The sequence below is a fragment of the Haplochromis burtoni genome, unplaced genomic scaffold (assembly GCF_018398535.1).
Source record: "Haplochromis burtoni strain Fernald_Lab_line unplaced genomic scaffold, NCSU_Asbu1 Contig_116, whole genome shotgun sequence".
NCBI lineage: Eukaryota > Metazoa > Chordata > Actinopteri > Cichliformes > Cichlidae > Haplochromis > Haplochromis burtoni.
Window position 1 is genome coordinate 1,422,847 of NW_024582477.1, and position 26,491 is coordinate 1,449,337.

The following is a 26,491-nucleotide window of genomic DNA, read 5'->3' on the forward strand; positions in this document are numbered from 1 at the left end:
CCGTGGAAGCGCCAAAAATAAATGCAGTTCCTGGAGTGGCCTCTTGAGTCTGTCTCCAAAAGTGAGTTAAGCAACACAGACTTCCATCAATTTTCTGCCACTTATCCGAGTCTGGGTCACGGGAGCAGCAGTGTAAGCAGATACCCCCAGCCCAGATATATAACCCTGCCAGCATATCCTGAGTTTGCCCACAGGACATCTTCCCCATGGCAGATGACTGACACACCTTTCAATGTGAAGGAGTAGCAGCTCTACTCTAAGCTACCGAGCTCACCGTCCCATCTCTAAGAGAGAGCCCTACTAACCTTCAGAGGAAGCTTGTTTCTGCTGCTTGTATCAGCGATCTCATTCTTTTAGACCATAGGTGAGGGCAGAATGGAGATCGACCAATAAATTGACAGCTTCGCTTTCACACCCAGCTCTGTTTTCTGTACAACAGACTGATAGAGCATCTGTATCACTGCAGATAATACATCAGTCAATCTTTTTGTCTTTTTCTCCTGCTCCGCTCTCTCCATCACTTGTGAATGAACTTCATCGCTTGCGACAGAAATTCCTGCCTGACCAGGGATAGGTATTGGGGTTTTTTCCAGTTAATGATCATGGTTTCAGACTTTGGAGGTGCTGATTCTTTTTCCCAGTTTTCTCACAAAAACAGAGAAGTGACAGAGTCTGACGCTTGGCTGCGACTCCAAAGTTTTCAAAAAAGTGACGATTGCCCTCCTGCTATCTAATTGTCTTAAATATCGAGAGCACAAAACTGTTAACAGGAGAATATGTGGGGGAAAGAGAGTGAGAGACAGTCAGTGTTTGAGTTTTAATCACTCATCTGCTGTACATAAACAGCGCAGGCACAATCTGACCTAAATGAAAGTATCTTATTGCTGCTTTATAATTGTAGGGTCTTTAGTTTACAGTATGAACTGACTGTTGTTGTGCTATATAAATACATCTGAATTGAATTGAACTGAAATTTTAACCCAAAAACCAAAATTAACAGCATTAAAAACATATTTACTGCTTAGTACGTTTGTGAGGTTTTATCTGACAAATATTCTGGCTTCCTGATTAACCAGCCTGTCTATAAAGTCTATCCTTTCATTTTAGTGGGTAAAATTATAGCATTTCATTGATTTAGTATTGAGGTATTACCCTCTGCTTTTAAACCTTTATTTTAGGAAAGATGGGGCAACAACACAGCTTTTATTCCACAGAAGGTGTTTTTTAGAGTATTGAATGATAAAACTACAGACACGGAGTTTAAAACCATGCCAAAACCATGCCAAAACTCTAATACACAAGATTTATTGTGTATTAGAGTTTAGTTTGACATCCTTCAGCTTGCAGAACTGCTTGACAACATCTGGGTATGGAGGGAGTCAATTCAATTTTGTAATAGCTTTCACAAAGGTTTGCAAAACTTTTAGTTCCTCCACACTAGACCATCAGGCTTTTTTTTCCTTTATGGCATCCTGTAGATAGTGATTCAGATCAGGGCTCTGGGAAGGTCATAATCTTTCTTTCTGGGCAAAATTTAGTTGAACAGGGCGGACGGTATGCTTCAGGAGACTAACTTGGTGAGATATCCACTTGTTCATTGTATCATCTTTTGGCTTTTTCACTGCAAAGTTCATGATTTCATCAATAAACAAATTCCCGTGCACGGTCATAAGAAAAACATCAGACACTGCCCCCACTGTGTTTGTGCTTCTTAGAAGTTGAAAATATTTATTTAGGGTTGTTTTCTGAGGATCAAATCGATGTCTGTAACTTTTTTAAACTGATTTTATTTTTTAAACCAGCGGGAAATTTGCTGTACAAATACTTTCCAGAGCCAATAAATGCAAAAATGCCACATCGAAAATGGGCTGAGTCACAAGGTTTTGCTTCAAGGGTCTTTTATTGGCTAGCAAATGTTCGTTTTTTCATTAGTCTTCAGTATAAACACTCGATGTGATAGACAAAACACCACGATGATGAAGGAATACTGTACCATGTCGTTGCGTCCAAAGAAAGTGTACACAGCGTAAAGGTAGTAGTCGAAAAGCTGTGATACGCAGTGGATGACGTCAAAGGCAATTGGCTTCAAAATGTTCATCATCTGCATGTACTTTCCTTTAGGGAGAGGAGACAAAGACGTAACAGTTAGATCCGAGTACAATGGAAGCTTTGTGTCGAGTGCTGTGTGTGACACCGAGGGCATCCATACTGTTCTTTAGCACCGTGAAACCCAGCATCACTTTACACAGAATGAAATGGCGCTGTACTTGAGTAAATTTTGAAGGAGATTAAACGGGTTAAACTACTGTAAGTTAATCGTGGTTGAACCATATCCTTTTTGGGAAGGACAACAGCATGAGCATATTGCATTTGCATACAAATTGCAAGGATTTAATTCAGCAGAAAGGTAATAAAGGCAATAACTACAGAGGTACAGGGGTGTAACAAGGTTACCATTGACTCAGAACTGATGTATGGAAGAATAAAAAAAGAAGAAGAAATAAACTCAATCTAGCTGGCTTTGCTACCCAGGCAGCACTATTTCTCCCACACTCTCATTTTTCACACCCTTTCCCTTAAATTCTGCACCAAGAACTCAGGGAGCAATCTAACTCCATCAAAGTCCAGCAGAGACTGAATTAGAAGTGATTGTATGGAATCAAACTTTGGGGGTCTTTTTTCTTGCTGCAAGTTTTTCCACGTGGCTCTAAATCAATATTATGTAGCGTGTGACAAAATACGGTTCTTTTGCTTTTTTACTGTATGCGCAGTCAAGCCAAAACAGCAAAGATAGCTCCTCCTCTCTAAAATCACATTATGAGGGTACATCATCAGACTCTTTTCTCATGTCTTTATAACTACGTCACATATTTATACATGTAAGCAGTTCTTTGGAAACAGAAGGCAGGAACTCAGGGCGAAGGTTAACCACTATTAGTGCAGTTCAGTCATGCAGATGTGGAGCGTGCCAATTGCAGTATTTTGCAGGCTTTAATGATGAATAAATGAAACTCTCAGAAGGCCAGAGAGGACACACTGTCTGGACACCTCGCAAGCAGAGGTTAGTCATCAATGAGAGTGTGTGCGTGCGTGTGTGTTTCCAGGACTCACCAACAAGCCGGATGACGTTGAGCGTGGTGTTGGTGAGAATTGGTGCGTTGGTCTTATTGAGGTTGTAGTCGGACTTCTTCTTGGTTCTCATGGTTTCTCGGGGTACGCTGGTGGCAGAGTCAGAGAAAGTAGGTCAGAACCATGAGGAAAAAGAGACTTGCTAATACGTTTGAAATGATAGGGCCAGGTGCAAAGCCTTCACTGTGGGTCACAGTTCTTGTAATTGATCAATCAGAACCCATTTCACAACACAGGAAATGGGACCCCAGTGGTGAAGTCTCAGAACTGGTGATCCTGAAGCACCAGACCCTGACACGGAGCTCGCCAAGCCATATTAGCCAGCAATGATTACATGGGCAGAAATCATTACATGGTCTGTCTCATTTCTGCGACTATATGAGCCATTACATAATTAAGCACTAGTAACTCCTGCCTATAAGAACAGGAAATAAGGATTTTAGTGATCGTGGACTAATGTCAGGTGAGTACACGCGAGGAACTAAAAAGCATAAAATAATACTGTATGTCATCATACAAGGCAGGAAACAGAAACTGCAATGAATCAAGGTTTTGACTCCAGTGCAAATCCTAACGTTTTTTTTAGATTAGCTCTCAGATTTGCCTAAAAACATTAATTTACTGCAAGTTCTTGGCAGTTCAGTTCATCACACACACACAAAATGAGCACAGCAGGCTTATCGACAAAGACCGTCCCAGCTGAACGGTGACGCAAAATTTAAGACCCCATCATGCTGCAGGGAAAATGCTGCAGTTCTAAACGAGGTCGGCTAAATCAGTTCGAGAGGAACATCTAAACTGTTAAAGCTGTGAAATGCTAGAACAGTTAGCGCTTGCATAAATGATAGGTTCTTTCCAATTCAAGCATCCCTGATAATAAAGGAGGCAAAATACAAAACTTTCTCCAGCTGCAATTAAACCCTCTTTCAAATGAAAATTAGTGCTTTAACACACTGAACGGAGAAGTGTATAATTGCCTTCACCATTATTAAATAGCCACTAATTTTACAATACGCACCAATTGCATTAGCCGAGGTAGAAAGGAAAGGTAACTTTTTCATGGATATACAACAAGCTTACTGCTGACTTGGCAGGGTTAGCCAGAGGTTAGTTTAAATTGTTGGTGCTGGAGGTGCGAAGACTTGGTTAATGCCTTCAAAATGAAGACTCAAGTACAGACAGATAGTTTGGTGTGTGTAATTAACATAATCGGTGCGCTCACTTTTTGAATATTTCACAGCTAGCAGTGAAAATTTATTTTGTTTGTTAACTGGTCCACGTACCAGCTGTCCAAAGCTGTCTTCAACGTGTCTGATAAGATAAACAAGTAAACTATAATTCATGTTCTCAATTTTCATATAAAAAAAAAAAAACAAGCAAGAAACTAAATTTTGGTCTTTGGTCAGAACAACTGGAACAGAACTGAAATCTAACAACTCTTTCGGACAGCACAAACATAAATCCAGTTATCAAACAAGCTGACAGTGGATTTAAACAGAAGATTCATGGACTGTCTGTAAATTTGAGGCATACACTCGGAGCCGGACATGGAACTGACCTCTTTAGAGGAGCATCACCCGTCTGCTCATCAACGTAGTCCTGCTTGAGCTCCTCTGGGACATCGCTGTCGCTGTCGTAATCCTGGTACACGCTTTTCTCCAGCTCGTCTGACTCGTACTTGAGAAACGGTGAAGAGAAAGATGAGATTGAAGTCAGGGGTAAAAACGCGGTGGATAGAGTTCAGATAAAGTGGGTAAAACAGAGAGAAGACAAGTGTTAAGACAGGTGTGAAAAAAGTCCAACTCCACGGGGAAATGGTGCCGGCGCTGTTGGTCGCAAGACACAGCAACAAAGAGTCCACAGAGATTTTGAAACAGCACAAAGTATTAACCCACTCCCCCAAGATAAAAATGGTGGAAGGCTAATAAAAACAAACTGCATTAACGCTCTGTGATTAAATTACCCACAAAGCAACAAATAAACACTTCAAATACCTCACATACTGCTGGGAGGGCACAAAATGTATTCACCTCTCACAAGAGAGTTCAGATTATACCTTACTGAAATAAGGCAATATTTTCTACATGCCGAGGGAACACAAGCATCATATATAAAGGATTACACGCTTATGAACAGCCAAACACCAAAGGCTTATACAGATATGTTGATATGTCATCATAAAGTAAAGCCAAAGGTGTGGGGGCACCTCTGAAATCTGAAAGAGAAATATTGTTTTCCATAGGAGGAGCAGATGAGTAGCCTCTGTAGCATGAGGCAATAGTTGTTATTTCCTAAAAGGGACACTACTTAAATTAAAAGCAAAGTGCTTTTAATTTATATTTAACACAAAACACAGTTCCCGAAAATGTATTAAGAAATTAAAAGGATTCCTATACTGGAGGCCTGGACACTAACAAACTCAAAGAAAAAAACAAAACAGCTGCATCACATGAAACTCTTTTCTTGGGTTAATCATTAGCCAAGTACAAGTTTATTTTCTATTGAATGGCTAACATTACTTGTCAGACAGTGTGTCAAAGCCCTGTAATGACTATGGCACGTTTTGCACGGCTGCCCTCAAACCCCTAATAAACGCTTGTTATGACCCTGGTGATGAGAGCTTAAGGGACGCTGATTATTTCTCAAATCAGTTCACCTCCTTATGAACTTGTCTGAAGTTTGACTCTATAGGCAGGCTTAATTAGGCATACTTATGTAAGTGGGTTTATCTAGCTGGTGGAAACGCATGCTCTATAATCAAATCTAGTTCTGTGTTTCAATTCTAACTTGTGACTTTTTCCAAAATGACCATATTCCTAAAAATACTGCAGTATTATAACAGATTTCAACTTTCAACAGACACGACTTATTCTTAACTTTTTTTACAAGATGGAGTGTGTTTCCTAACACCTACCCCATTGGATGCCAGCACATCCTCCGTCTCCTCTTCCTTGTGCTCCATGTGCATCTCAAAGGGGTTTCCCTCTCGCTGGTACTGCTGGAACAGGGACAGCTCCTCCTGGGCCGAGCTGCTCAAAGACGCGGCCTGCCTACTCGGGGACACCGAAGGCGAGCGACACTGACCCATAAACTTAAACTCCTGGATCGGAGAAGATGGGACACAGGGAATTGTTACTGATCAGAGTATCCTACAAAAAGTCTATGAGACTTTTAAAATGAATAAAGTTAGAGGTAATTTAAAAGAAAACAGAGCCAAGAACTCCAATTAACACGTCACTTGTACACAGTACCTTTGACCACTTGGTTTTAAGAGGCTGCATCACAACAAAAGCTAAATCACCATCTGTACAGGACGTCTGTGAGGAATTCCACTACGCACGCTTAAATCATACTGTAGTGAAGGCCAAGTAATACATTGCCTGCATAGTAAAGTGATAAAGGCATGTAAAATTCCCATGCAAGTCCATTTATTAGGAGGGTTCTTTGGTATGCTTATTTATCGTTTTGTGCGTATAAGCAAAACAGAGATGAAGGAAAAAAGATAAAGATGAAAAAATACTCGAGTTCACTGCACTCATTTTCTTTACGTTCCTTTCCATTCATCAGTGTTGCTTTGAAGTGCAATGAGCTGTACACTCAGATCGCAAAATGTTTTCTTCTACTTAATCTTGGAATTTCTTCAGCATTGTTAAATGCCACAGTGTTACCTGAGTATTCCTGCTGACCATTTCCATCCCTTTATGAACAGCGTACCCATCGTCTGATGGCTGCTTCCAGCAGGTTAACTTGCCATCTCAAATCATCTCAAACTGGTTTCCTGAATGTGACATTGAGTTCCCTGTACAGAGACGGCCTCCAGATTTTAATCCAACAGGATGTGGTGGAATAGGAGATTCAGAGATGGATGCGCAGTCCATAGGAAAGGTTGTATTTTTTAACTGTGGCTCATGAGTGTGAGAAAAACTGTCTAGCATACATCCCATAAGGGACAGCAGCCGTTTGATCTTCATCTGTGTTTTATAATGAGCAGTGAACTTTACGCACTTGCACCCGGTTGCACGCGCGCACACGTCACTGAGCAGGTTCAGCGTTTCACATCCTCATGCAAATTTCACAGCAGTGAGTGACAGCGTGGAATAAATGAAAGCACCCTCCCTTCACCTTTTCGCCTCAGTGCTGTGTCTCTTACTCACATGGAGCTGGGCTATGTTAAAGTTAGACTTGACTGGACACAGTTCCCACGTCTCATTTTCCAGAAACATCCTCAGCTCCTCTAGTCGGGCCCTGAGGGGTTGCGAAAAGAGAAAAGGGAATGAGCACAGTGCTGAGGAAAGGTCAAGAAGAAGAAAAAGTGAAAGACACAGAAAGCATTAACATCTGTCCATTAATCACCTAATTCAACCCCGTATAGTCAAGCAGCTCCCAATTTAAACACAATGACATCAATAAAGCCTGCAAAGGTCACTAATGTGAAGTGTGAAGGAAAAGTTCTGTGTGTGCTGTTTGCAACACGATTCAATGCTAACTGTGATCACAGCTCACAGCAGCCACCCCAGGTGCTCACCCGCTAGGTCAGTATCCTTCCTTCGGTGTGAAATGTCAGTGTGGTGTTCATTTCAAACACAGCAGTGCTGCTTGTTTCTTTTCTTTAAGGCGTTTAAAGTATGAAAGTAAAAAAAACACAAAAGACAGTGTCGAATATTCACTGTAATACTGTACACTCGTCCACTCGACAGCTGAATTTCTTTAATTCAATCCACTGTGAATCAGAGGACATTAAAACCTTGAGACTAGTTCAATCGCTCAGCACGAAAAAAACAAAACAAAACAAAGAAAACCCCATGCGGATATCAACAATGCTGGAGTTCTAAAATATTTATTATGCCTGAACTCTGACAATGTCAGTCTGTGCTTTGCGTCCAGAGGCTGACAGTACACCCCCGCTGATGACCGGGTGTGTTACCGCAGGAACCAGACGGAGAAACATAGACATACTTTGCTGGAGGGTAAATATAAAGCACTCTGAATGGCACGGTGTAAAGGTGTGTGTGTGTTTGGTCGAGTCTTCTTCGTCTCTGGGTTTCTTTGACCTCTTTCTGCTTTTTCGTTACATGTTCACACCTCCATGCCACCACCTGTAGCCCAAAGCTGTACCCGATTTGTGTCACAGGACTGACGCTTATAAGAGGAATCATATTTAAGCGCGTTATCAACGATTCTTGACAGGTAACCTTAACACTGATCAATGCAAATCACCTCAGATGATGTGGAGCCTTCTGCGTGAAACTATACATATTTATGAATTTGGCAGGAGGTTATGCAATCAGGATGTAAATGTGCATCCAGCTCAGTGAGTGTTGGCATGTAATTACACATCTAGCTCCGAAGAGGGTTACGCCTGGGATAGAGCATGTTGGAGGCAGCAAGTGGTTATCGCCGTGTCCAAAGGTTTCTCTCACATAACGATATCCTGCTTTCTAAGAAATGGTTTCATCTACTTTCCATCATGTTTAGCTTTGAAAGACTCGACCAACATCTGCCGTAACTCTCACATAGTTCGGATAATGATCAAACAGAAGGCCAGACGTTTCTTACCTGTGGTAGTTTTTAAAGTAGTTGACACTCTGGCGTTTGATAGACTCCTGCAGGACCTCAGACTTACTGCCACAAAACTCCTCACCCACCTGCATCAACCTGAAAGAGAAGGTTGGCGGGAAAAACTGATCACAAATCAGAAAGTGTGGCAGGAGGGAAGGAAGATAAAGTAAGGAGAGCTAGAGACAAAGACAGAGACAGAGTGGAAGTGTTAAAACAAACCACCTGTTTGAAGAGACTGCACTAAGACAAACTGGCATTCTGCAGCCCGAGTTGGCTCGAGAGATGCAATGACCACAACAGCTTTATCGATAGCTGCAGGGATGAGATGGCTCATTTACAGTAGGTATCTTATCAGATGAAGTCTATAATGAGAGGACAAACCAGCTGCCTAATGAACCACTGAAGCCAACCTTTGAGGTTAGAGCTTTGAAATAACTTCACTTATAGCTAGGCGTGCAGAGAGATGCCACAACTGTAGGTCAGCAATATCATGATTAAGCCAGTTGTTGGTTAATTTGTTTAATTTAAGAAAAAAACAAAAAAACAATTGCCACTCATTACATTAGAGGCAGCTGACAAACCTAACGTAAGTCTAACATGATAAGAGAGTACTAAGGTGCTGGGATCTCTCACTGCAGGAGTCATGGCTTCGGGTTTTCCAATATCAAAAACAGCCTTTAGCTTCAAAGCCACAGGAGGATTACTGCTGTGTGTGTGTGTGTGTGTGTGTGTGTGTGTGTGTGTGTGTGTGTGTGTGTGTGTGTGTGTGTGTGTGTGTCGTGTGTGTGTGTGTGGGAGCTGACAGTGACAGTAGGGTGTAGATACACATTGTACACATGTCTGCTCTGGTAGCTCTGTAACATGCGAGTAAAGAGAGAGCGCGAGGCTAAAGAAGTGGAACCACAGAATTTTCCGTTAAAGCACCCAGTTCAAATAATATTCCCCATTTGTACTTTACAAAACATTTGATCTCAAGTATGCAAGCATATACTCATTGTAACCGGTACTCTTATTTCTATGATTAAAAAAAAACTCTTAACCTTATTTTATTTTGTTGTTTTTACAAGAATAAAGGTGTTTATAGAGGAGATACTGAAGAAATGATACTGGAGCAAAAATATCACACACGTTTCACTGCTGTGTTTCACATGCATTTCTATACCCGGTTATTCCCTTAAGTAAAGAATGTGTTAATCTACAGGGAGTGCAGAATTATTAGGCAAGTTGTATTTTTGAGGAATAATTTTATTATTGAACAACAACCATGTTCTCAATGAACCCAAAAAACTCATTAATATCAAAGCTGAATGTTTTTGGAAGTAGTTTTTAGTTTGTTTTTAGTTTTAGCTATTTTAGGGGGATATCTGTGTGTGCAGGTGACTATTACTGTGCATAATTATTAGGCAACTTAACAAAAAACAAATATATACCCATTTCAATTATTTATTTTTACCAGTGAAACCAATATAACATCTCCACATTCACAAATATACATTTCTGACATTCAAAAACAAAACAAAAACAAATCAGCGACCAATATAGCCACCTTTCTTTGCAAGGACACTCAAAAGCCTGCCATCCATGGATTCTGTCAGTGTTTTGATCTGTTCACCATCAACATTGCGTGCAGCAGCAACCACAGCCTCCCAGACACTGTTCAGAGAGGTGTACTGTTTTCCCTCCTTGTAAATCTCACATTTGATGATGGACCACAGGTTCTCAATGGGGTTCAGATCAGGTGAACAAGGAGGCCATGTCATTAGTTTTTCTTCTTTTATACCCTTTCTTGCCAGCCACGCTGTGGAGTACTTGGACGCGTGTGATGGAGCATTGTCCTGCATGAAAATCATGTTTTTCTTGAAGGATGCAGACTTCTTCCTGTACCACTGCTTGAAGAAGGTGTCTTCCAGAAACTGGCAGTAGGACTGGGAGTTGAGCTTGACTCCATCCTCAACCCGAAAAGGCCCCACAAGCTCATCTTTGATGATACCAGCCCAAACCAGTACTCCACCTCCACCTTGCTGGCGTCTGAGTCGGACTGGAGCTCTCTGCCCTTTACCAATCCAGCCACGGGCCCATCCATCTGGCCCATCAAGACTCACTCTCATTTCATCAGTCCATAAAACCTTAGAAAAACCAGTCTTGAGATATTTCTTGGCCCAGTCTTGACGTTTCAGCTTGTGTGTCTTGTTCAGTGGTGGTCGTCTTTCAGCCTTTCTTACCTTGGCCATGTCTCTGAGTATTGCACACCTTGTGCTTTTGGGCACTCCAGTGATGTTGCAGCTCTGAAATATGGCCAAACTGGTGGCAAGTGGCATCTTGGCAGCTGCACGCTTGACTTTTCTCAGTTCATGGGCAGTTATTTTGCGCCTTGGTTTTTCCACACGCTTCTTGCGACCCTGTTGACTATTTTGAATGAAACGCTTGATTGTTCGATGATCACGCTTCAGAAGCTTTGCAATTTTGAGACTGCTGCATCCCTCTGCAAGATATCTCACTATTTTTGACTTTTCTGAGCCTGTCAAGTCCTTCTTTTGACCCATTTTGCCAAAGGAAAGGACGTTGCCTAATAATTATGCACACCTGATATAGGGTGTTGATGTCATTAGACCACACCCCTTCTCATTACAGAGATGCACATCACCTAATATGCTTAATTGGTAGTAGGCTTTCGAGCCTATACAGCTTGGAGTAAGACAACATGCATGAAGAGGATGATGTGGACAAAATACTCATTTGCCTAATAATTCTGCACTCCCTGTATTCTTAACAGTACTTCAGTCTTACTTGATAACAGTGTCTGATATGCAATGACAGCAACTCTACATATCCTAATCAGGAAGACGTGCACGTGATATTTCTTTTAACAACGTTTCTGAAAGCCATAGCAAAGAGCTTTTACAGCGATAAGAACGCTAAAACAACCCATCAGCTCACACTTGCAGAAACAGCATTTCTGATGCAGAACTGGCACACAGTAACTTGAGCTCTGGGTTGGTGGAATCTTTCACTTTTTGCTTTTTCTTTGGATGTTGTGTTTAGAGGTGCTGGGGTAGTTTTAGGGCAGGGTTAACGTGTAGGCACCATGTGTGTGGTTTCATGTCACTGTTGTTACTTTTCACGCAAAAAAGTCTGAAGAAGCCGCAAAACACTGGAGACCCCAGAGTTATTCTGTAGTTTTCATTATTAGTTATTTTGTGTCCACGCTGTTCGCCCGCCCAGCAGGGTGACGACTAGCCCACCAGCCTTTTACGACTGAGGGGTGAAAATCCAAAAAAGCCTCCTCAGACTGACTGAGTTAACCAATTTGACCAAAGTGAAAAAGACTAAAGCTAAACACATGTCCTGTCTATTTGATATGAACACCCACTATTTTTTCCATTACTTTCCTTTATATTCACATCCATTTAATATAATCTTTTTAAATGTTTCACAAAAAGGTTTTTCCAGATCTAGTTTTAGTTTTATGTTTCCTAACTTATAATGATCTTTGTAGTCTGCTTCGTCATTTCTGTCTCTCTCCTATGATGTGAGGGGATCGTTCCTGATGAATCAATGATATATTTTTTCTGCGGAGCTAAACAAAGAACTTGCGTAACGCAAAAAATGTCACAATCGCTTGATGAGTAACTGCGATACCACTGCTAGATTTAGGAAACACCACCATTAACACATTGTAGAGCCACATCTCTGATTCTTGAGCGCTGGTTTAGCTCACTGGGAAGAGCAGGCACCCATATGCCGTATACCTGGGTTTAAATCTGACCCGCGGCCCTTTGCCACACGTCTTCTCCTCTCACGCTCTGTTTTCCTGTAACTCTTCACTGTACCCCACTGAAAAAGGCCCCAAAAAATATCCCTGATTCTTCTTAGTACACTAGGAAAAAGGGGGAGTTGGAGAAACGGGTTTGGAGAAATTACCTTTATAGTTAACAAAAAAAAAAATGCCATTATTGGAAGCATAAGAATGAATGAGTGTGAGTCTAAAACTTAAAAAAAAAGGATGAGAGGTGTGTGTGTGTGGGGGGGGGGCACACAAAGAGGAAGGGACAGCAATAGCAGGATAATGAGGGCCAATTATTGGATACAAGCATGAGCTGTCTGCACTAAACCTGAGGCGTACCTGCTGATGACATCCAGTACCACTATGAAATCGTCGTATTTGAAGTTCGACATGTCTGTCCCCAGGATGTAGGCCTTCACTTTCAACTGGACATCCTGTGGAGAGAAATAATAGGGACACAGTGATTTGTGGGAGGAGAACCTGTGATAAGGCAGCTCCAAGTGGATCAGAAATTAAAATAAAAAATAAAAAATGAAATACAAATTTAATGGAAGAGAAATGCTTCAGAGAAACTTTTTTTTTAAACGGTGGTGCAGACTTTTCAACAAACCTGCCAGATTCGTGTCAGTCCATGCTCCAACTTCTTCTTCACATAACTGCGGTCCACGGCCAGCTCATCGGACTCGGCGACAGCAGCATCCTCTGCAGGTAGTCAAAAAGGCATACAGTTGAATTAAAAACGAAAACACACACACACAGTGACCAATTAAAATTCTCTATTCAGATCCACCTCCTTTACCTTCTGGCTTGGCTGTCATTTCAGAGTCAAAGACTCTGCATCATTTAGCAATTTTAACGCGCATTTGCACAATGAAGACTGGATCGCAATCCACTCCCAGCACAAAAAGGTAATTATGTTAAATGAAAGATTAAAATTCCACCGGTGTATTTTAATATGAAAGGGAACACGGTGGTGTCAAAAGTCCTTCATTGTCAGCTAAAGAGTGGGAGACTTTCTGTAGTGGCTGACAGTCAGCATCTGTCAAGAGTGTAGATCGTGTTACTCCCAACAGAGAGCGAAGAGTGACAGCAGCCTAGAAGCAAGGAGAACAAAGCTGGATGACAGCTTAATACAGGCCTGGATCCCTGTTCACTGTCACACCATCAGATATGCTAGTTTCTCAATTATCAGGTCAGTACCCTCTCTTTCTGTGTGCATTTTTCTTCTTCTCCCCGATCAGATAGATCAGACCACCATGTGGCAACGACACTGTAGCGTGTCGAAACGGCAGCGATGCTTCCCCTAAGCTGAAAATTGCTTTCATTAAATTCAAGCCGCTCTCATGTTTGAAGGGAATTTTTAGGAAAGCCACGAGCAGTTAGCCTGTAAGTTAACAAACGAGCAGTTCTCGGTTTCACATTAAATTCTATTCTAACGTAAAATAAAACCAAACGATTGGGAAAACCCAGCTTTTTATTTTGTAGTTGATTTAAAGATTCACATTTTATACAGTAAATATGTAGTTTAAACACTTTCAGACTCTTGCTTAGCTTCATAGTTTCGTTCTTATACATGAGAAGAGTGGATCTGCAGATTATTTTAAAAGAAAAATCAAATATTTATCTTAATTTGGGTGGTTTCTTTTTCATCTTCTGTCTGAAATAAGCTGTTTGAGTTTCTTTCCTCTTAAGGTAGCTTCTGCTGATTATCTGCCCCTCATCCGGAGCTTCATGCATAAGATGACCAGATAGGGGAAATCCACTCTCCTCGACATCACACAGATCCAAGAGTGAAAAACTCTTTGGGCTCACCCAGACTTTAATATACTCCGACCTTGAATTTGAAACCTTGGCTGTGTTTACTATGTTCTATTAAAACGAATAAATATATATCTTATTTACATGAATAAGTAAAAGCACAGTGGTTCCTTTTCAAATAGATTACTTTTTCCTTTCATCGTCTTCCTATTGGATTAACATGGAATTTCAATTTGGGAACAGGCATGAATTATGCAGCAAGATGACTGAAAGACCCGCAGACCGAAACACAAACACATAATTTAACTCCGCTTGGCTCAAACGTCTGCTGTCAAACAGAGCATCTGTGCAGTGGCCCTGCTGTGCACGACTATAAATATCTCCTGCAATTTTTTAAATGAGAAAACTGTACGTGTACGTTATGTGCTCAGAAAAGAAAAGTATGTGGTGACGTTACAAAGCTGCGTATGAAAACAATCTGTGAATGTGTTTTCATATTAACGCTGGAACAAAAAGCGCATCCATTCAAAAAGAAAAATGAAGAAAAAAGCCATACACATGAATCTGCATTAGATTTACACAGCCCACATGCTGCGTAAATCTAATTATATAAATATAATGACAAAAAAGGAAAGAAAGAGCCAGCAGGGACAGTTACATCAAGATGTTGTGAGGGGAGAATTAGGTCACTGCTGAGTGAAAAAACAGGAAAAAAGACATTAAAAAAGACAAAAAGACATTAAAAGAAAACAGAACAAAAGCAAAAAATTGGATCCAAGACATAAAGGAAAATAAAAACAAACACAGGAACTCCTCAATGAACTGACGCTTCGATGCCTTTGAGTGTACTTTTTCTTGTTACAGAGATAAGAAGTTCAAAAAGTAAAGAATCTTTAGATCAGTGATGCCCAAAATACAACAATTCTAAACAAGTGGTTTAGCTGAATAATGAGTCCAAAAATATATTTTAGTAAAACTACTGATGCCTGATCATTCAGAGCTTAAATCTGGAGTTTAAAATGAACATTTTTTTAAACTTGTAAAGCTAAAGAATGAAAATCCTCAACTTTAATGACCTAAAAGGTTTGTCACGTTTATTTTATGCCCAGCAATTAATGTTAGAGCATCAAACCACTAAGAAACGTGTTGTTCTTACCCCAACTACACATGAGGAAATAATTATTTCATCCCATGCTGCACCATGTCTACAGATTCAATGTCTTCCATCAACCTCTCCACTACTATTGGCAAGATCAAAGAGCTGTCAAAGGACATCAGGGACGAGACTGTACAAGGCTGGAGTGAGCTACAAGAACATCAAGCTGGGTGAGAAGGTGACAACTGTTGGTGTGGTTACTCAGAAACCCAAGAAAGAATTGAAATCTCTCAGCACTCGCATCGTTCCCATAACTCAAGTCGCTGTGTTTGTAGGAAGACAAATGCTGAGCATGACCCCAAGAACATCATCAGCACGGTCGAGCACGGAGGTGGGAACATTATGCTTCGGGGCTGTTTTTCCCTGCTAAGGGTACAGGATGACTTCAACGCGTCTTGGACGAGAACACTGACGATGGGCTTGTGGATGCGTCTTCCAGCATCACAGTGACCCAAAACATACAGCCAAGGTAACAAAGGAGTGTCTAAAGAAGGCAGTGACCTTTCGATTAAAATGAAACTATCGTAAAAATTAGAGTCTGTTTATTGCTTTGGAAGTGAGAAAACTTACAAATTCAGCAGTGGATGAGATAATTGTTTTCCCCCACTGTAACTGCTTTATATCACAGACATGGTCAAACATTTCCATAGTCATCAGGGTGAAAACTCCCCCTCCTGTTACCAAGGATAGATGATGTTCACTTTGGGCACCAGACCTGCAAAATGATTTAATAGACAAGGAGATGCAACTTTTATGCCAAACCGTAGATCTAATTTAAATTCCGGTCAGCAAGAATATTTTTGCACCTGCCTATCATGGATGATTATCTTCTCGTCCCACCAACTGATTGCAATCTTCACACTGAGAAATTCCCGGGGGGTTGATCTGATATGAAATGTGTGGCCTTACTCATCTACGTGTCTTGCCTCTTGGAAGTATTTTCATTACTTACCTTAACATCAGCCCATCCCTTCATTTTACCGTCACAGCCCTTACTTTCATTCTACATCCATAACATTACAATTGTAATAATAATAATAATAATAATAATAATAATAATAATAATAATAATAATAGCTGCTTTAAAACAAACAATCCAGTCTGGCGATTTTTAACAGATACCCATCTCTGGTTTTAATTTCAGTCATTAATTGGGATGCTGTTGTTAAACACCATCGCATCATTCACTGAAAGACAAAAGAACGCAGGCCTAGGAGACATGGTGACATGGCAACTTGACATATCGGGGTTCAATTTAATGAGCACACGGGCGGCAGTGGATGTGAGGCAGTGTGGGGGGGGGGGACAAAAATTGGGGAAGACAAGTAGAAGAGAGGTCGTGAAAGCTAAGAGCTCTGATAAAATTGAGAGCAGGAACTGTAAGTGACTAATTCATGACACAATACTGAGATCCACAGGGTGTGTGCCAAAAACAGTAAGTACGAAAAGAAGCACACAATCCTCCCCACCATTTTTAACACTGCAGTAATAACTAATAGTTTGAAATTAGCATCCACTTGCCTACAAAACACTAGACATTACAACAATGATTGCTTCAGAAAGAATGACACGCACCTAAATCCTGCCAAAAACATAACCACAGTTCTGATGGCCACTGGGAACAGTTGATTGGGGTTATTTTTATTTTTCCTTTAGGTGGTCATTTCACTGGAACAACAGGAACAGCAAAAATTCCAGCTGCATATCCACGGCAGATTGGTGATTCATCACTGAACATCACTTCCTTTCCATTATTCACAGCCTACAATTGCTGCTCTTTAGCCCTCTGTAGCCTTCTTTTCTTCTGTTTATTGTACGTGCTGGTTTTCATTTGGCTTCCTCTTTTCTGTCCTGATGCCCTCACTTTGTTTGCATGTTCTGTATTGAATTTCCTTCTTAAAGATTTGGATAAATCTTTCTACTGTTTCACGAAACGACTCTCTTGCTGGTGCCATGACTTGTTTCAATTAGCCACGTGTAATAGCTTGCTCAGGTCTGCAAACACTCATTTAACTACAGCTTTACATTTCTTCAGAAAGCGATTGCATGAGATTTTCCTCCGCTTCAAGTGTTTCAACAATTTTTTCCTCTACTTGATCTGGAAAACTCATTAATTTAAATGACTAAAAATAGTGACTCCATAATTTTCCCTGTAAATGTGTATAACTAAAGAATCTCATTTGATTAACTGACAATCAGATATGACTATGTTTACTCAGTAAAAAATCAAATTAAAAGAAGAAAAGAAAAACCAAACAGGTTATAAGATGCACCCCGAAAATCTGATATCAATCTAGTACAGATAAAATCTATGCTTTTGCTTAAAGAGCAAAAGCAACTTATTCTGATAATTCACAAAACAATTTGGAACTGATAACCTTTATATTAAGTTTGACATAATATCCTGCCCCAATTTTTCATCTTTCCACCAGTTTTCTGAGTTTCTGATATTCTGCTGCTGTTGTCACCTTAGTTCACGTCAGTGTGGTTTCCCGCTGCTAACCTGGTGAGGGTGGAGGCAAGCCTCCAACACTGACTAATAAAAACCTTAACAATTGCTTCTACAGAAGAGGAGGAAATAAATAACAGGGAAAGCAGGGAAAGCAACCCTTTGTGAATCCATAGGTGGCAAACAGTGTTTGACCTTTCGTGTCTGCGCAGGTAACAAAGTTCTTAGTGACTCACAGGTCAAACCCCTGCAGAGGCACACATTCTGTGTGTGTTTTCTTAAAAAAATATGATGCATATAAAAGCAGCACGTGCACAACCTTTGCATTTTTCCAAAGCGGAAGGTTTTACCATTGTAGCCTGCAAAACACAATCTAAAAGAAGCAGTGGGTGATTATTAGTGTGTCATGGATAAAAAATATATATAATTATTTATTTAATACATTTGAGAAATAACACAAAATGAAAGGGAGAAAAACAGAATCAATTACTGGCCAAAAATAGCCTGTAACGCCTGGTTAATAAATCCAAATGAATCTTAAAGGATTAAAGATGATCTAAGTGAGAGTTTAGTGCAGTCTGGACATAAAAAGTTTTTGGTTTTTTTTTACTAACAAATAAAACTTAATGTCTTGGCATCTATTCATAGTATCTAACCTCCCACCAGAAATTATTTTTATTTGAAACATGCAGGTGCTTAAAAAGATTTCCATGGCAATTAGATTTACCACAAACTTCACTAAGTTGCAGTGAAAAACACAACTCAGCCAATGTTTGAAAGCAGAAAAAAGCTAATCAGAGCTAAGAACCGATTAATAACAAATAACACACAAATGGAAAGAATAAATATATAATTCCTGGATTTTCATTTTCTAGGTTATAAGCTGTCCTGCAGTTAAACAGATATGGTGTTATATTTTAGATCACTGCCTTGCAACGTTTCACCAATGCAACAATATTAGGCATCACAGCAATGCTGTGTCATAATAGCATTGTTGTTGTGGATTACTCCATCACTCCGTTCTCTAATGTGCACCAAAAGAAGTAATCTTAGGACATTTCACACAAATTGACTCTCCCTACTTCAGTTTATATACCAAGATGCTATTAAACATTAATGTGGTGTGAAGGCAGCTTCTGTACATTCCAACATGCTCAATTGCTCTCCCACACAAGGAGCCACGGCTGCTCCCAGTGGCCATCGGAACTGATCAAACACGACGGGGAGTGTGCTACAGCGGCAAATCCATTGTGTTAGGTAGGGAGATGAAGGTCACCATCGCCACAAAATACTCTTTGACAAATGATAAAAGCCTATACAGTAAATTACTACTCACAACCCACCCAATCCACCCACAACCCGCCCCCGCACCCCACCAGGACAAAGCCAGGGTCAAGGACACCTTTACATGGAGGTGACAGTCAATCGAATAGTGAGATGACAGATGTGCCTCAGGAAAGGGAAAATGGTACCCGTCCTTTCCACACTGAGGACGACCACATTTAATGAAGGATCCTGCGAACATAGCATGTCATCAACCATTTAGGACATCCTTTTGTGCCCTCATTCATTCACCTAATGAATGCTGTACAATATGGGGGATGAAAATAAATAGGCATGGCTAATATGACTGGTCTTCATTTACATCTTATTTTCGATAAATTCTTCAGATAATTATATTAACAGTAATCAGGTAACAGTAACTGGAAATCCAGTGTACTTTATTACTTTTATTCAACTTTTAAACCACAAATTCTGAATTGCCTTGAGAATAGAGCTTCTTTGTATTTTGCTAGATAAAAGAGCAACAGAAGCAGCAATTTGTTGAAACGTTCAAATATACAGAGACACTGCATGTAAAGTACGGCAAAAACAGAAGGTTCAAGTCATTACTTTGTGTGACCACCTTTATTCTACAACACAGCCTGAACTCTCATAGAAAAGCTTTTTAAGTAATTTCTTTAAATAGTCTTCAGGAATAGTTTTCCGGGCTTCTTGAACAACATTCAAAGCTCTTCTTTGGATCCTGGCTGCCTTTTCTCCTTCTTTGTCAAGATGATCCTACTGTGGGACTCATGTAATGGACACAGATGAATGTATCGTAATAGATACTGGACCCCTGGGAAAAATGATTCTAAACTCATCTATGCCTGGAAGTGTCATTTGTCCAAGTGTGCAACAATACATTGCTTCAATAGCATTGAAGTTGGAATCTGGGGTGGCCAATCTATGACTGATAAAGTTCCCTTGGGCGCTTTCCTATTTAGGTATGCAGTATGGTTGATCCCTCACAGATGGTATTACATGGTTGATAAAAATCAAATCCACAGTGGATCAGATTTCTGTCTTCACAATTCCATCATTTTGCCTCTCAGCTGACCTCCGACGAAAATACTGACAATGATTTGAATTTGGATTTAACGCTCCATATCATTTATGTTCATTCCTGGTCTAATGAAATTTGATACCTTAACCTTTTCTCCATGTTTTCTCAGTAATTAAATGATAGTTACAATTATATTGTTACATGCATTACAAAAGTTCTTCAGTTATCTGAGGACTGGTCAATGGAACAAAAAAAGAACAAATAAAAGCATCAAAAGTGTCCTCATTAGGATTTTTGTTGGTGTGTAGGACTGCAGCCTATAGTTGTATATTGTTAGCTGGTAATTATGTGACAGTGCATTTCAGGTCTTTTTACAGAATAACGACAAAGTAATGTAACAGGTGTCTTGATGCGTGCACAATCATCCAGGTGAGGAAAATCTTGAGTAATGACTCCAACGCTGGCTGTAGATAGTTTTTTTTGCCTCTTTTACTTTTTACTGGGATATTCGGCTAATAGCTCTCTGGGAAAAAAACACGGTGCAAAAATGCTATTTTATACCTATCAAACTGTTATCTTCAGCATTTTTTATAGATTCAACAAAGGAAGTGACAGGCTGCTATTAAAGTATATAAAATACAATTTTAATTAGGTTCTTGCTAAGTTGTCTGTTCATCCCTTGAGTTGGGTGCCTTTTTACATTTAATAATTTATAAATACAGTGTTACATGTCTTACCACAAAAAAAAAAAAAAATCCTTCTACAGCTTCTAAAAAGGCCTGTTTGTATTAGCACAAAGCAGAAGAAACCCAAAGTCACATATGCATCATAGTCCACCAACTCTGCATGAATCTAATCCTTACACCCGGATCACATTAATTGCATAATGTAAATCCAATAATGAGTACATAAAATTCATATTCCAGTAATTAAGACAGACTACTGTTCTAGTTTAAGTTTCATAATGCAACATAACTAAAATACATCAAACTGCTGAGCATTACTGGAAAACTGGTTCATTGTAAAGCTATAATGACATATTTCATTGCACCACTGAAAAGAAGAGAATGAGACAGAGTAATTAGGAGTGATTGTTCTGCTACTTGCTGAAAAAAGAAAGCACTAAAGCACTGCCATGCATTTCACATTCTCTTTACAGGGCAAGGTTCAGTCATTCCTTTTTCGAAGGAAGAAATCTGCTAAACCTACAGGGAGTGCAGAATTATTAGGCAAGTTGTATTTTTGAGGAATAATTTTATTATTGAACAACAACCATGTTCTCAATGAACCCAAAAAACTCATTAATATCAAAGCTGAATGTTTTTGGAACGTTAGTTTGTTTTAGTTTTAGCTATTTTAGGGGGATATCTGTGTGTGCAGGTGACTATTACTGTGCATAATTATTAGGCAACTTAACAAAAAACAAATATATACCCATTTCAATTATTTATTTTTACCAGTGAAACCAATATAACATCTCCACATTCACAAATATACATTTCTGACATTCAAAAACAAAACAAAAACAAATCAGCGACCAATATAGCCACCTTTCTTTGCAAGGACACTCAAAAGCCTGCCATCCATGGATTCTGTCAGTGTTTTGATCTGTTCACCATCAACATTGCGTGCAGCAGCAACCACAGCCTCCCAGACACTGTTCAGAGAGGTGTACTGTTTTCCCTCCTTGTAAATCTCACATTTGATGATGGACCACAGGTTCTCAATGGGGTTCAGATCAGGTGAACAAGGGGCCATGTCATTAGTTTTTCTTCTTTTATACCCTTTCTTGCCAGCCACGCTGTGGAGTACTTGGACGCGTGTGATGGAGCATTGTCCTGCATGAAAATCATGTTTTTCTTGAAGGATGCAGACTTCTTCCTGTACCACTGCTTGAAGAAGGTGTCTTCCAGAAACTGGCAGTAGGACTGGGAGTTGAGCTTGACTCCATCCTCAACCCGAAAAGGCCCCACAAGCTCATCTTTGATGATACCAGCCCAAACCAGTACTCCACCTCCACCTTGCTGGCGTCTGAGTCGGACTGGAGCTCTCTGCCCTTTACCAATCCAGCCACGGGCCCATCCATCTGGCCCATCAAGACTCACTCTCATTTCATCAGTCCATAAAACCTTAGAAAAACAGTCTTGAGATATTTCTTGGCCCAGTCTTGACGTTTCAGCTTGTGTGTCTTGTTCAGTGGTGGTCGTCTTTCAGCCTTTCTTACCTTGGCCATGTCTCTGAGTATTGCACACCTTGTGCTTTTGGGCACTCCAGTGATGTTGCAGCTCTGAAATATGGCCAAACTGGTGGCAAGTGGCATCTTGGCAGCTGCACGCTTGACTTTTCTCAGTTCATGGGCAGTTATTTTGCGCCTTGGTTTTTCCACACGCTTCTTGCGACCCTGTTGACTATTTTGAATGAAACGCTTGATTGTTCGATGATCACGCTTCAGAAGCTTTGCAATTTTGAGACTGCTGCATCCCTCTGCAAGATATCTCACTATTTTTGACTTTTCTGAGCCTGTCAAGTCCTTCTTTTGACCCATTTTGCCAAAGGAAAGGAGTTGCCTAATAATTATGCACACCTGATATAGGGTGTTGATGTCATTAGACCACACCCCTTCTCATTACAGAGATGCACATCACCTAATATGCTTAATTGGTAGTAGGCTTTCGAGCCTATACAGCTTGGAGTAAGACAACATGCATGAAGAGGATGATGTGGACAAAATACTCATTTGCCTAATAATTCTGCACTCCCTGTATTGTAAGTGGAAATCAACAACAAGGAAAGACTGGCACTACCCTGACAGTGGGACAAAAAATGGAGCCCATTTTCACCAAGTCCATTGCCACCACAGCATCCTGCAGCGACATGCCATCCCATCCAGTTTGCATTTAGTTGGACCCTCGTGTATTTTTCTATAACCAATGAGCCCAAACACACCTCCAGGATGCGTAAGGTCTATTTGAACAAGAAGCAGAATGATGGGAGTGCCGGGCCAGATGTCCTGGCCTCCGCAGTCACCTGACCTAAACCCAGTCGAGATGGTCTGGAATGAGATGGGCCGTCTCTTTTCCCCTCACTCCCAACTTGTTCATGCAAATGGCTGCACCTCTCAGTCCCTGGTTCTGCCAGAGGTTTCTTCCTGTTTAAAGGAAGTTTTTCCTTCCCACTGTTGCCAAGTGCTTGCTCATTTGGGGTCTGATTGTTTTCTCTGTATCACTGTAGGGTCTCTACCTTACAGTAGAAAGTGCTTTGAGGCGACTGTTGTTGTGATTTGGCGCTATATAAATAAAACTCAATTTAATTGAATAATAATAATAATAATAATAATGATAATAAAAGATTTGTAAAGTATAATTTGAGAAATTGTACTGAGTTGATATGACAGAACAGGTGAAACCCTTACCTGGAGTGGGTGTGGTCTCCTGTTTGTCATGCTCCTCGTGCCACTGCATAGTATGGTGGTAGCTTAGCATCACCTCCCACAATGCCTTACACAGATCTGTCAGGCAGGGAATGTAGCTGTCCGGGGTAATATGCTGCAGAGAGAGAGCAATAATGAAAAGAAGGTCAAAATAGCCTTTTTAGATTAATTCTTTACAAAACTTTGTGCTGTATTTCCTTAGCTCTATTGCACCTACTTTTAAAAGTGTGAAATAAAGATATGGGCTACTGAGATGGGCAAAACAGATTCCTGGCCGTCTTCTACATTACATCTAATTAAAGTCTGCTTATGCTAATCATCCAAGGACACTGCTGGAAAACACTTTCTGTGTCACAAGAAACACTTTCATGTTATGTAAGTGTTAATTAAAATAAGAAGTGATTAAAACAGGGACGGTACTGAGATGTAATCATAGAAATATACAGAGCAGATTTAGAAATATTTGATGTGCACACTAGGTGAGCGATTAGACTTCAACGTAACCGTGTCACTGACTTCCACATTAATACAGAGACGACTTTTAAAACTTTAACTGCAACAGTGAAGTACGTCTATGATGTCTGTGACAAAGCGATCCTTTTAGCAGGCATGCAGGAAAGCAAAGGCATATCAACAATTTGTAGTTGCTGTGATAACAGCAGTTCAGTCAAGCTCTAATACATTTTGTCTGATTTGTGTGCATCTGTACAACAAGCCCAGTGCTGCAGATATACATGATGTGATGTGGGTGGAAAATTAGTCTGGATAAAGATGAATACATCCACTTTAATATTCTTTTAGCCCAAGCGCAATATTTTGTTAATATTTTGATCATTCTAATACAATAAGAAATCATTCATTAATCCCATGTCTTGGAAATTCCTTTGTTTCAGGAGCTAAAATGAATATCATGAAATTATAATAATTATTGTAATATTGACAGAAGTAGTAGTAGTAGTAATAGTACTAATAGTATTAAAATAAATTGTTTATATATGATAAAATGATAATGTATTCGGTATTATCCTGCAGATATACCTCATTCAGACATATATTGTATTATGGAGTGTCACAGCCTTTCCTCTTTGTCCGTATGACAGTGGAGCAGATTCAGTCAGTCAATGCTGCCTGTCTAGTGAGCGGTGAAGAAGATGGACATGTAATCCACAATGTATAACAGTGTGTTCAGTGACCCCAACTCCACCAAAGCCACTCCCAGAAACAGCCTTCCTAATGAATCTGTTGGTGTCTCCATCTCCAGTGCTGCTTCCCCAATTCAATTCAATTTTTATTCAATTCTATTTGATTTTTAGAGCTCCAAATAACAACAACAGTCACCTGAAGATTCTTAATACTGTAAGGTAATGACTCCACAATAATACAAGGAAAACAAACGCATCTTTTTAAAAGCATTACTTGTACCCAAGCTTATAAACAGGCTACAGAGGGACTTCTCACTGCATCACAAAGCAAGCTGGCAATTTGCAATCCATTAAATTCAACCTGTGCCAATAAAAAAGAGAAAACAGATAAATATATCTTTAACTACAAACAGACTAACAGTGCCAATTAGATAGGCGTGCTCATGAACCTATGGCATTTCATGTTCTCCACCAGCACCACCATATCACAGCACCATGTTGCCAAGCAACCAGAGTGAGGGGTGTTTGAGTGCGAAGGTTAAGATCTTTAGCAGGGCTTAATGAGAAGAAGTAAGTGCGACTGCACTCACAGAAAGTGTGAGTTTGAGAGTGAGTGATCTGCCCATCACACCTGCAGTTATAAAAACATTATCTACACCATCACTGGAAGCAGTCATCAACCTCGCTGGACACATCCCTCTCCACGAGTTCAGTGATGAGAGCTGGGAAGCTGTTCGGGATCTATTTTAGGCATTTGATTTTCTCAAGACAGTTTCCCATCATTATGCACATTTCAAATGCCAAGAAGTATCAGGGAGGGTTTGGAAAGAAAGCAAACAGAAAAAAATACAAATGCCTCACATTTTACAAGACAGGAGAATACAAGAGAATGCAGTTTTCCTCGATCGAGGGACAGTCGCACATCCCCGGCTCTCTCCCTCAAATACTCAATAAACATCATTAAAGAAGCACCTCACAGAGAAGACTTTCTTCAATTCTGGCTCCCACTTTCACATTGCAGACTTATTGTACGAGTCTGGTTGGGTAAAAGCTGCAATATCTTACATTAGTTGAGTACAGAGATAACTGGCATCCAGTCTTTGCACTTAAAAGTTGCAGCACAGCTTAAAATTACAGCTTATATTCTTAATAATCTCTGTGAAGTTTTTTTTGTACTTGATGTGTTAGAAACAGATGGTTTTTCCTGGATTGCCGTCTTCTTGTGCACATTTAATTTTCAAAACAGATCCTGACCTCAATGCGATTTCACGAATGAGGCTTAACGAAATAGGATCCAGCATTTAGAATGAATTAATTTAAAAAAACTTTGCAAAACTGTAATGTAAATGTAGCATCACAACTTTGCCAAAAGCAACAATTAAGAGCCCATGCTACGCAGTTGGTGACTTTTCCTGTTGCTTTTCAAACCACAGATATTCAGATACATACACAAATCATCCAGGAGACTAAAGAGAGAAAGATCTAATAAATTGGGCACCCTGGCATGAGGATCCAAAATAAAGCAAAAACATTCCTCTGAGAGAACTGAGGGAAGTTTAAAAACGCAGCTAAACAGCTTCTGTGACAGGGTAATAAAAACAAACTACATGAGACCAATTTCGACCCTTAAGAGCTGGGATAATAAGATGCACATCGTTCTGCAGTAGATTAGTTTGATTTTGCAATGAGGCAATCTGGAGCAATAGTTAACAAAAAAGCTCTCCCACGATCGTGGCAGCGCTGCTCACTAAGAATAAG

At 40.1% G+C, this 26,491-nt stretch overlaps 1 protein-coding gene across 2 annotated transcripts in view; it reads right to left on the reverse strand.

The window, feature by feature from the left end:
* Positions 1-26,491, reverse strand: part of vps50 (VPS50 EARP/GARPII complex subunit) — a 122,331-nt gene that overhangs the window by 45,180 nt on the left and 50,660 nt on the right. For both annotated transcript variants that reach the window (XM_005928565.2, XM_042223649.1), the window contains exons 13-21: positions 23,574-23,706; positions 13,083-13,174; positions 12,812-12,906; positions 8,686-8,784; positions 7,284-7,374; positions 6,044-6,229; positions 4,688-4,806; positions 3,112-3,218; positions 1,994-2,115 (exon numbers count right to left, since the gene is read on the reverse strand). In XM_005928565.2, the coding sequence (XP_005928627.1) occupies positions 1,994-2,115; positions 3,112-3,218; positions 4,688-4,806; positions 6,044-6,229; positions 7,284-7,374; positions 8,686-8,784; positions 12,812-12,906; positions 13,083-13,174; positions 23,574-23,706 (1,044 nt within the window). The remainder of the gene's footprint in view (positions 1-1,993; positions 2,116-3,111; positions 3,219-4,687; positions 4,807-6,043; positions 6,230-7,283; positions 7,375-8,685; positions 8,785-12,811; positions 12,907-13,082; positions 13,175-23,573; positions 23,707-26,491) is intronic.